General features: G+C 40.8%; 1 protein-coding gene across 4 annotated transcripts in view; it reads left to right on the top strand.

Moving 5' to 3' along the window:
* Positions 1-11,770, top strand: part of DNAH11 (dynein axonemal heavy chain 11) — a 143,273-nt gene that overhangs the window by 100,199 nt on the left and 31,304 nt on the right. For all 4 annotated transcript variants that reach the window (XM_083578396.1, XM_083578397.1, XM_083578395.1 and 1 more), the window contains 3 exons: positions 3,616-3,789; positions 4,023-4,258; positions 5,123-5,245. In XM_083578396.1, the coding sequence (XP_083434522.1) occupies positions 3,616-3,789; positions 4,023-4,258; positions 5,123-5,245 (533 nt within the window). The remainder of the gene's footprint in view (positions 1-3,615; positions 3,790-4,022; positions 4,259-5,122; positions 5,246-11,770) is intronic.

Genomic DNA, 11,770 nt, shown 5'->3' with positions numbered 1-11,770 from the left:
ATCTTACTACTTAAGTAATCGTCCTCATTGCTCCTTATCCATGACTAAAGTGTGCACCAAAGATTTCACATTCCAGTTACATGCAGCAGTGAGACTCCTTGATCTGCACTCTAGGAGAAAGTTTCCTACTTATTGGGAAATTATTGGGGAAAGCAGCTTATATAGCATTCCTTCTCTCTCGTTGAATAGAAGATGTAGAGAATTATTTTAATTTTTATTGAACAAAAGATGGAACTTCATAGATGATGGCTCCTGGATGGTTCCTGAAAAGTCTAGGCTCCAATAGCTAGGTTGGTTAGATTAGAGATTGCCTGGGCTAGGAATTGACATCATTTTTTTTAACTGGGACTTCATCTTAATCACCACGTGCTCCACCACCAGACATACTTAAGAAGTTCATTTCCATATGTCCCAGTGAGATGCTAAGATAATTGTTTATTTATTCCTTTAAAGAACACTATGAATACGCACACTTCAGAACTCTGGAATAATTATACTGTAGAAATTTATTTTTGGGGGGGTGGGGAGATATTGTTGCATGTGCCTTCCCCTACAGTGTATTTAGCCTAATTGGCTATCCAGCCCTAGACATTATGCTGCTGTTTTTGCATCATATGCGATATGTTTGCTGCGTGGGTTGTATATCCCCAGAGAAAGGTCTCTGTAACTAAGTCGCTAGATCTGTACAGAAAAGTGAACACTTTCTGACAGCATGGTCAGCCTTTGGTTAATGAGCGATGAGACTGAATAATCTTCAGGTCAAGACGGAGTCATTTTGTATCCACCCACAATGCACTTAACCTTTGGATAAGTGGGCTACAGTCAGTGCATTGTTTCTTATGTTCATAAAAGGCATTAATCGTATTCTATTAAGTACAGAATATACACTTAATTAACAAATAAAGCACACCCTCTATAAGGAATTTAGTTTTCTAATTATTTCCATCTGCAGAAAAGCATCTTCATATCAAAACAGATAATGATTTAATGGTTAGTTTGCACATAGTTGTTTTAATTATTTAATTATTTATTTAATAATTTTAACGTAATGGCACTAAGCCAGTGAAATCAGTGGGATCCAGGGAACCTATTTGTGTGTATGGGAAAACAGACAGGCATACACAGAGAATGCGCACAAGGAAGTGGTTTGTGGGTCGTTCCTGCAACCAATCGGAAGCCGTGCCTTGGTTTTTGAACGGTTCTGGGAGTCGATTGGACTCCCAGAATGCATCGTGTTCGGCAACCAAGGTAAGACTGCATAGTAAGAGTGGGAAGTGTTTGGACGTCCAGATCTTTATGAACTACAACTTGCCTTACTCCTAACAAGCATGACCAGTGGCCAGGGATGACGGGAGTTGTGGTTCATCAATACCAGGTAGGCCAAAGGTCCCCATATCTAATGTATAGGATTGAGCTGTTGGAAACCAGTAGAATGCACAGGAGTAAGTCTCACTGGAATCTGTGGTCTTACTTATGATTAAACCTGCATAGGATTGCACTGCTAAAAATAATAGTATTTATAGCTGAAGTGCCCTGCAGCTTGCTTGCATTCCATTTACTCCAGAGTAGTTTTGAAGGGAAAATTGCATTGCATCAACATTATAAGTCGGTAAAAGATTTTTTAAAAAAGAATTGCATATCCTTCATTGGGTCCTGCAATGCCTTGCTTATATCTTTAGTTGCTACTGTGTTAGAATTCTCCAAGTTTCAGTTACTACCAAACAGTGACAATCCTCTCCACTTTAAAAGTACTTGTGTAAGCTAAGAAAGAAAAAGAAAATATAACAATTAATTGAGAGCATCAACACTTTTCCTCAGAGAATAAATTCTTTTTGACTTAAACAGGAGACAGTTAACTTCTGAAAAGCATCAAGACTGATGATTTTGTCTATATGCCATTGACCTGGAAGCTCAACCATTCAGACTAATAAATCAGGCAATTTATATTTAATCATTAACTAACTCCCGAGCTGAACAGCTGTTCAAAATTAGAAATGGGTCACCCCGGCCAGGATGATATTACAGGCAATCTATAATGCATTAGAATAAAATTATAGTGATTTTTAACTGTCTGGAAATTTATTACACTACATGTTCCAACTCTTAAACCCTTGTTAGCCAATGTCACTTGTGATTTATGATGCTGGGGTGGTACAGTAAAATTACTGAAGATTTAAATAGACAATCATTCTATGTTTAGTAAATCTTCAGATTTCAAAGCTAGTTTGTAGAATGAGGTAGGTGCACTTTATTGTTTATGACTTACCAGCCAGTGACAATGAGGGAAAGAGAATGGATAAATCAAAATTCCCTCCTGCAAGTTAATGGGTTTGTTTGGTTCACTTCAGCTAGTGATTTAAGAAAGGAACTAATAGGTTCTGTAAAAGATACCAGATAGCAAGAATGTTTTATATTGAAATAATATAGAATTGTGGAGTGTAATAGCTGCTACTTTAAACAGCAAAAACTGTTGTAATCTCCTTTGCTGGGCATATTTTCTGCATATTGAAGTTCAGTTTAATAACTGTGTTTTGAAATTTCAGCTTCATTCTCTGAGAGCCTGTGATTGTGTAGCTGTTTGTTTATTGATTATAGGATTTGTATCCTGTCCCTCATCACAAGTGGTGTCAGGGCAGATCACAAAAAGGGAATAATATAGAATTTTTAAACCATGATCACCACTGCATATATTAAATGTTACATTATGGCTATGTTACCATGTACATGACATCTACATTGCAAGCACTCGCACAACCAATTGGTGGAAGAGGAGACCTTCAGTTGGTGCCACAAGATACACAAAGTAGGCACCAGCCAAAGCTTGGAAGTAGGCACCAGCCGAAGGCCCTCTGCCAAATCACAGATGTTGTTATAACTTGGGGGTTTCTTCCCAGCAAGAGGTTTGATGGGCACCTAAGTTTTGCCATGGGTATAGAATGACTAGACAGATCGAGTTTTTTAAAGATTAAAGATTAAAGATTAAAGATTAAAGATTAAAGATTAAAGATTAAAGATTAAAGATTAAAGATTAAAGATTAAAGATTAAAAGATTAAAGATTAAAGATTAAAGATTAAAGATAAATTTATTGTCATTGTACACAGTATACACAACAACGAAAATCAAACACCCCCCCAAAGACCGGGTTCACATACACATTTACACGTATCTCCAACACTCTCATCCTATTCAGACATAATCTATAAAACATAACATAATCCAGAATATAACATAACCTATTTAAAGGCATAACATGACCTAAAACCTATCTCATTCCTTCTCTGCTTAATATGTGCTAAAAGCTGTTAATGGGTTGGCCGCCAATGATGGCCCCATACGGTCTGGCTTGGAACCTCCTTGACAACCATGGGGCTGTCTCAGTATATCATTGATTCATCACATGTTGCTGGGCATACCTTTGTCCTGGTCTTTGCCATAGAGCATATTACGGTTGGTGGACTGTTTATGTGTTTGTCTCAAATGCACTCAACCTGCCTAAATCTACTGTATTGATCTTCACATTTTGGCAGAAACTCTAATCTGAGACCAAAAAACAAAGCAAAACAAAAAAACACCTGTGTGATTTCCTCGTGCTATTTTATAATTTTGTCTTTCAGTCTGAAAACGTTCGCTGGACCCAATCTATTAAAACCTTTGAAGCACAAGAAATAACAGTGTGTGGGGATGTTTTGTTAACGGCAGCTTTTGTTTCTTACGTTGGATCCTTTACCAAACCCTATCGCCAAGAGCTGATGGAACACATGTGGCTTCCATTTCTGAAATCTCAAGAAGTGAGTGTTTGCAATGCAAAACTTGGTGTGGAACTCTTGTGTCTCTGGATTCTGTTTCAGCATGGTGTTGTTGTTTTTTACGAAAATGCAGTTCTGCTTTTCTCCAACTGAATGCAATTTATTTACCCAATGTGCCATTGCCAAATAGATTATTTCTGCCCTTATTCACAGTACCATCTTGTTGGCTCTTTTGTTAACTTTATTATAAAGTTATATTTCTCTTTGCTCCAAAGATTCGCATTCCAGTCAGTGAAGACTTAGACGTGATTGCCATGTTGACGGATGATGCAACGATCGCAGCATGGAATAATGAAGGTCTGCCCAGTGACAGAATGTCAACCGAAAACGCCTCTATTCTTACAAACTGTGAGCGCTGGCCACTTCTCATAGACCCTCAACTTCAAGGAATAAAATGGATAAAGAATAAATATGGAGCTGACCTTAAAATCATACATCTAGGACAGAAGGGGTATGTGTGCATTGAAAAAGTACTCCTATGCATAAATGACAACATGATCCATTTCTTTTCCAGCGAAGGTGGGTTTTAACCTATATAGTCTAAAGCTGGCATTGCTGTTTCAGAATAGATCTCCTCTCACTTCTGTTTAACTCTGTGCTTATCAAATCTGCCACTGCAGGGAGCCCTCCTAGTTCACTGAATGTATCTCAGGTGCTTCACTGCAATGTATCAAGCTGTTAAACTTGGACGCAGGCATCGGGTAATGCTCTCTGGTAGCTGTTTTCCAGTGCTACGGAACAGGAGGTCTCTGATTTGGCCATTGGGATCCTCCCTCCATCAAGCATACAATTGTTCAAGCTTCCTCAGGTGTATCTAGGGCAAAACAAAAACAGGTAGCCTGGACACTTTCACTTTTGTATGAATCCAAAGATTGAGCAGGGAGTGAAAGCAAGGAGCCGGATCATCGCTAGCCTACTGTAAGGTTTTTGTAGGATGGGAAGCTTTGGGGAAAGTTTGCTGACCTCTCTTGTGCTGTAGAGTAGAACACTCTTATATTGTGTGGGGGGGGAGTCTCTCAGTGCTCGCCCCCCCCGCCCCGATCCATTCAAGATGCCTGCTGGGAAGGGGAATAGAGAGGTATGTGCCACCACTGACAACTTAACAGTTCCATACAGAGAGAGAAATTCAGAAAGCAGTAGTGTCATATAATCCAAATTTACTTACATGGGTACTTCTGCTGCACTACCATTCCCCCTGCTCTACCACATCAGATTTCTTCACTTCCCAGCTTCCCAAATTTCTTCACTTTCTACAGACATTAGTAATCCACCCGTAGTATCATCTTCTAATCCTATTTTATGTTGTTACATAAAGGTTCCTGAAAACTATTGAAAGAGCTTTGGCTTGTGGGGATGTTGTCTTGATTGAAAATTTGGATGAAGCGGTAGACCCTGTACTTGATCCCCTGCTTGGAAGGAACACGGTTAAAAAAGGGAAGTAAGTACCTTCTGGAAGAGGTAGATGATGCTCCTGTGCCTTTTTATGTATTGTTCCTTTAGGCAGTGCATTGTGAAACAGGTGTATTGATACTGGAAATTTGGATGTGGCTCTTGGAGAATCTAAATCTTTATGCAAACATCAGAATCCTAATAGAAACAACATAATTTATTGATGCACTTATTGTCCCTAGTTAGGAACAACAGAGTCTGACCACTGGTCCACCTAACTCAATGTTATCTAACTCTGTCTAGCAGTGTCTCTCCAGAGTTTTAGACGTGGGTCATTCCTACCTGTATAGAGAAGTTTTAAACATTTGTTGCTTCTTTGTGTTTTTAGATTTTGTTGGAAGCTGTCCAGAGTGGCAACCTCAGTCAGATGGGTGGGGTACAAATAATAAAGTTGTTGCTGCTGCTGTTGTTGTTACCAGCTATACCTGGCATTGATTCTTACCTGTACCTGGCATTGACTAGGAGAAACACCTGTCTGAAACACTGGAGAGGTACTGCCAGTCATTATAGACAATATTGAACTTGGTGGACCAGTGGTCTGACTCTGTCATTCCTAATTGTGCCCATTCAAGTAGTCTCCCATTTAGTTGAGAAAAGTTGTCTTAAAGAAAGGGAAATATGCCACCAGGAAATTAAAAGTTTTAGGTTCTCACAATATATTCTTGACAATAGGCTTACATATACAACACGTGTGGGTGTATATCTTGGGAGACGTGTCGCTGCTTGCCCAGCTTGCAACCTCCTCTCACTCTTCCCTCCACCTCCATCCTGTCTCCCCTTCCCCCTGCCATGGCAACCCTTTAGACTTTTTCCTTTCCACTTCAGCAGTTGCTATGGATCCCTGCCTGAGGGAGGGAGTGGTAAACCCTCCAAACCAGGTGCCACTTACCTGTGGGGAAAGATGTTAAAAGTACTAAGGAGGGACAGCTAAATCTCTCCCCACACTTCTTAAACCTCACCAAGCTTCCGCCTTCCCTTAGACTTTCTCCTGTGAGGAAGAGGGAGGTGCTCCAGGTGAGCCATGAAGGAACACTCCACTTTCTTTAGACCTTCTCCCGCAAGGAGAGGAAGGAAGGGTCAGGTGGCCCAGGCAAACCACAGACAAACACACCACTCTCTTGAGAGCTTCTTGTGTAAGAAGGCAAAAGGTTGTAGCAGCCGAGGGAAGCCATGAAGGAACCCCCTGTTAGGATATAGTTCCTTTCCACCTTTAGAACAGGCATGTGGAGTTACTGTATGTCACCTGTCTGTTTACTTCCAGCACAGTCTGTTGGGAACGTCTGTTGTATATAGCTATTGCAATACTGCTGTTTTGCTTGGACACGAAGGGAAGCAGACATGTTTTTCCTTTGTTCCTGATGCTGAATAAACCCCTGTAAATATGCTTACATATACCTCTGTCCGCCACTTCCGTTGTGAAGATTTGTTCACTCTGCTGATTAGAGCGTGCTCAGTCTCTGAAGGCTTCTGAGGCTTGAGTCGCTGATAGATGCTGTTCCGAGAAACGTATTTCGCCCAGCTGCTGGCCGGTGGCTGGAGCCAGCTGGGGGCCTGCCAAATGCCCCCGTCTCCCCGGACGCATCCCAACACCCCCCCACCCCCTTTAGACCAGTGTTTCCCAAACTTGGGTCTCCAGCTGCTTTTGGTCTACAATTCCCATCATCCCTGACTGGTCTTGCTAGCTAGGGATGATAGGAGTTGTAGTTGAACAACAGTTGGAGAGCCACGTTTGGGAAACAGTGCTTTAGACCTTCTCTCATGAGGAGGAGGGAGGTGACAGGCTGCGGAGGTAGAGTCACAACAGCCTAGGACAGCTCTACAGCAGCCATCCTGCTTGGAGGAGAAGGCGGAAATGGCATAATTTGTGCAGGGGCAGCAGAGCCCCGATCTGTTGTGACCGTTCCTTTGCAGCTCACCTGGACCATTTGTTGGGCCACCTGCTGCTGCTTCTCTGTAATGGCCTGGCAGCTCTCAGAAGATGGTCATATTGCTGTAGTTCACAGAGCCACCTGTCTGTGACTTAAGGAAACTGCAGCATGACAACACTTAAAATTGCATGGATGGATGGGAATGGGGACATTCTTTGAGTTTATGTGAACTACATTATTTGAACTTTTGTGAACTTAATTGTCATCAGACACTTAGGTGTATTGTTAATTGTAAATGATAAATTAATACAAGGGTATAGAGGATTTTTTTTTACATTTTGGTTTTTTTGTTGAAGGAGTTGGACAAACTTGTGCCCAATCACAGCTACAGTCAAATAATTTCCCCCCATTTGATTTAAAATACCATATTTTCCCACTTATAAGATATTATAAGATACTTATAAGATATTTTTTTCCTTAGAAATAATTGGCCAAAATTGCGGGTTGTCTTATACACGGATAGCAGAGGGTGGATGGGCGATTGGTGGCAGAAGCCAGCAGGAGATTGGCAGCAGTGATTGGGCATGTGATTGGTTGCTGAGGCAACTGGTCAGTTGATTTATGGCAGTTGGTGGCGAGTGTGCAGACAATTGTTGGCTGTGGCGATGCATGCAATTTGCAGTGGTGGGCAGGCAGGCTGTGCACCCCCCAAAGAAGCTCAATGACTGTGGGCAATCTCCCCCCCAAAAAAGCTCAGTAACTTTGGGCAATTCCCCCCTTTTTTGTTGCGGTCCCAAAAAATAGGAGGTCGCCTTATACATGGGGGTGTGTTATACACAAAAAAATACGGTACTTTTTTTACTTAGACAAATCTTGGGCTTACCCCCAGGTCTCCTGATGCCTCACTGTTGGTGGTTGGGTGAATTGTGGGGCTTCGGCTACATCTGTAGATGAATTAAATTGGTGTGTGTGTGGATGAATGAGAGACGAGGGGATCTTCCAAATGAGGATACACTTCACTAACAAAAGTGAATACTGCAATAAATATATTCATTTCTGGAGGTGCCACAATTCTCTCTGTTGGTGTAATGCATGGTTCTCCCCATAGAATTGAATAAGCGGTGATTGATTTAATTGGTCTGAGTCCTTCCTTTCATTTTAAAAACATAATCCATTAAATAGTTGATCACGTGTTGTACAGGTCTCAAGCACCAGTTTTTGCAGCAAAGTTTAGCAAAGTTTTCAACATTTTATGCTTTCTTAATTTTAGGAATTGTGTCAGTGTTTGTCCCTCCCCCCCCCCCCTAATAAAGAAAGACTGAAAAGAGGCAGATGATAGATATGGTGCAGACCAACAGTTGAAGTTCATTAATAATTGGAATGTTGTAGAGTATGAAGTAATGAATACTAATTACTCCTTTCATGTCTGACAGCACCCTGTGGACCAATACATCAGCTCAGACTTTAATTTGGTTCTAGTAATGGTTTTATCAATAGTACATTAATTCTGTGTTTGAAAAGATATACAGTTGAACCTGACCCACACACTTGCTACTGCTGTCATAAAATGACCACATACTGACAACAACTGGGTAATTACAAATAATTAGATCCACTGAGCTTCAGACAATCCTAATTTTAAGTAAAATATATCTTACAATAGCAATCGACAGAAAGCATCACTGGGAAGATTTATCAACTTGTGCTCCTTCCAAAGCAAATTTACTAGCTTTGCATATTAGCAAACCTTCTGCTCTATGAAGCCACTTCATAAAATTTTATCCTGGCTCCGTTTTATTGAGATTATTCTTGAGCTGAAAACTTGCTACATTAAAGAAGATGCAGCCCTGCAATGTGGTGTCTTAGAGATGGCACAGCTATTGTTCTGTGTACTAGTCGTAGCTTTAAGCACTGGTCTAGAGAGAGATATACACATAAGATGTGGCTCACAAATATTGTGCATGGATAATAGCCATCCATAGTGTAAGGAGATATCAATACAGTTGTTATAATCCCTCCAGCGAAGCCCACCACTCACCTGAGCCAAAAATCCTTTTTTCATCACCACTAGGTAAGCCTACCAGGGCAAAGAAGAGGGCAATTAATATTTGTTGGATTCTATGTTTTGCTATATATAGGTATCCAATATCTATCTATCTATCTATCTATCTATCTATCTATCTATCTATCTTTCTATCTATCTATCTATCTATCTATCTATCTATCATCTATCATCTATCTATCTTCTGCTAAGGGATTCTCCCATGGGACATGGGTGGCGCAGTTCGAAAGCACGTCAAAGTGCAAGTAGATAAATAGGTACCACTCCAGTGGGAAGGTAAACGGCTTTTCCGTGCGCGGCTCTGGCTCGCCAGAAGCGGCTTAGTCATGCTGGCCACAGCTGTACGCTGGCTCCCTCAGCCAGTAAAGCAAGACGAGCGCCGCAACCCCAGAGTCGGCCACGACTGGACCTAATGGTCAGGGGTCCCTTTACCTCTATCTATCTATCTATCTATCTATCTATCTATCTATCTATCTATCTCTATCATCTATCTCCTGCTAAGGGATTCTCCCATGAAGCATCCAGGTGTTCCCACCTTTTAGGTGGGAAAAACCAGTTTATGGGCGGAGTGTAGTTGGTAAAGTATTTAGAGAAGATTATCTCTCTAAGTTAGCCCCTTGAATAGAGCATCTACCTGTAAATTATTATTATTATTATTATTGCATCTTGTTCCCCAGATTGTTTAGGATACCTGAAAGGAGCTTCTACTTCTTTTCTCATATTTTTGATTGACAGCAAAGTTATATATATGTTTGTGTACTAGTATCTGTAGATCAGAAAGGCAGTCTCTCTGCATTCAACGGTCTTTTAACAACCAAATAGTTGTATTATTACCATAATTATAATCGAGTTTTCACAGTGATTCCTGTCACCAGAGGTAATTCCCTCTAATGCAACTCTCTAGTTATGCCAACACAGTTATGAGCCAAAGAGAAGGCCTGAAAAACAGATCTGTGTTCTGTGCTAAATCAGGCCTTCTGAAACATCAACTGTACTTCAAGACCTTACGCTACTGATAGCATCAATGACTTGGTTCAAACATAATGCTAAATTTTTTTTTTTAAATGAGCCTCAACTGCACAGGCCAGGGAAAAGGGGGGAGGCTATGAACCTCAGGGACACTGCAGCTCAGCCTTATAGCATTATATACATCCCCTCATGGTATGCATTTGATAATATTTAACAGATAATATTAAACAGTTTTCTTCTATCTTAAATCAGACAGTTCTGTGTGTCTTCGTGCAGCAGCAAGATTATTAACTCACTTTTTTGATACATAGGAAAGGCTCCTCTTTTTTTGCCTCGAACTTCAGGCTAGCTGTGCAACTTTGAGAATTTTTTCTCTTCTCCAGTAGTTTGACCAACTTGAACAGTTGGCCTGCTGTGATTGCTAAGTAACAACTCTACACCTGATATGTTCAGATTCACTCTCTGCATTAGCTGCTAGAGTTCGCTAGTTGGATGTGGAAGCTTTTAACTTCAAACAGCAGGCTTTGAAGCAGGGCTTTTTAGATGTTTTTTGAAAAAACACTTTCCCCCCTGAAAGCATGAAGATACTGCTCACATTTTCTTTCTTTCCCAGGAATCTGCCTTCCACTTTTTTTCACCTTAAAAGTTCACCTAAGCTGTTCTCAAATGCAGTAGTTTGTTTCCTTGTGGGTTTTTGTTCTCCTTCCCCTCCCCATCAGTATTTTAGGCCCACTAAGCATGTTCATTTGAGCTGTTTTTGTCCTCCAAACTCCTGGCCTAATTTCTCTCTAAAGTGTTTTGTACTACAGCTGATTTTGGGGTTCCCTTGAGGCTACTGATACCTCCACGTTTTGCAAAAATGGGGCCAGTTTGGCTATTTTAAAAACCCAGATTCATAGAACAAGTTTGCTATTGGTACATATGACTAGACATTATTATGTTTGTATATTGTTCTAAATGTTGTGGTAGTCAACCTGAAATTGACCAATGTGTGGACTGGGGATTTAGTTGAGGGGACAAAGATGGAATTTCATAGCATTACATATGGAGAAGCAACATGCTTTCATTGAAAATGTGATAGAAGAGTAAACAGCAAGGTTTGTACATTTATTTTAGTTTTGCATTTCCCTTTCCCGCAGGAGAACATTTGTGTACATAAATGACTTGAACCAAGGTCACAATATAAATCTGGGTCTATATCTCTCTGAGTAAGAGTGAACTCAGCTGCTTTTTCATTTTCCTCTAGAGGTCTCTACATAAACTTTAGATTCTCCTCTGCAACATGGAGGTGAAGTCCCACCATATTTGTCTAAGAATTTTACTCACATCACCTATTCAGGGTTTTAAAACTTGAGCCCATGCTTGCTACACCATCATCTCCTATACCATGGGTAGGCAAACTAAAGCCCGGGGGCTGGATCCGGCCCAATCACCCTCTAAATCCAGCCCGCAGATGGTCCGGGACTCAGTGTGTTTTTACATGAGTAGAATGTGTGCTTTTATTTAAAATGCATCTCTGGGTTATTTGTGGGGCATTCATTCATTTCCCCCAAAAAAATATAGTCTGGGCCCCCACAGGGTCTGAGGGACAGTGGACCGGCACCCTGCTGAAAAA

Source organism: Podarcis filfolensis (assembly GCF_964270895.1).
Source record: "Podarcis filfolensis genome assembly, chromosome: 12".
Lineage (NCBI taxonomy): Eukaryota > Metazoa > Chordata > Lepidosauria > Squamata > Lacertidae > Podarcis > Podarcis filfolensis.
The sequence above is the reverse complement of the archived record's forward strand: the minus strand, read 5'-3'. Positions and strand labels throughout refer to the sequence as shown.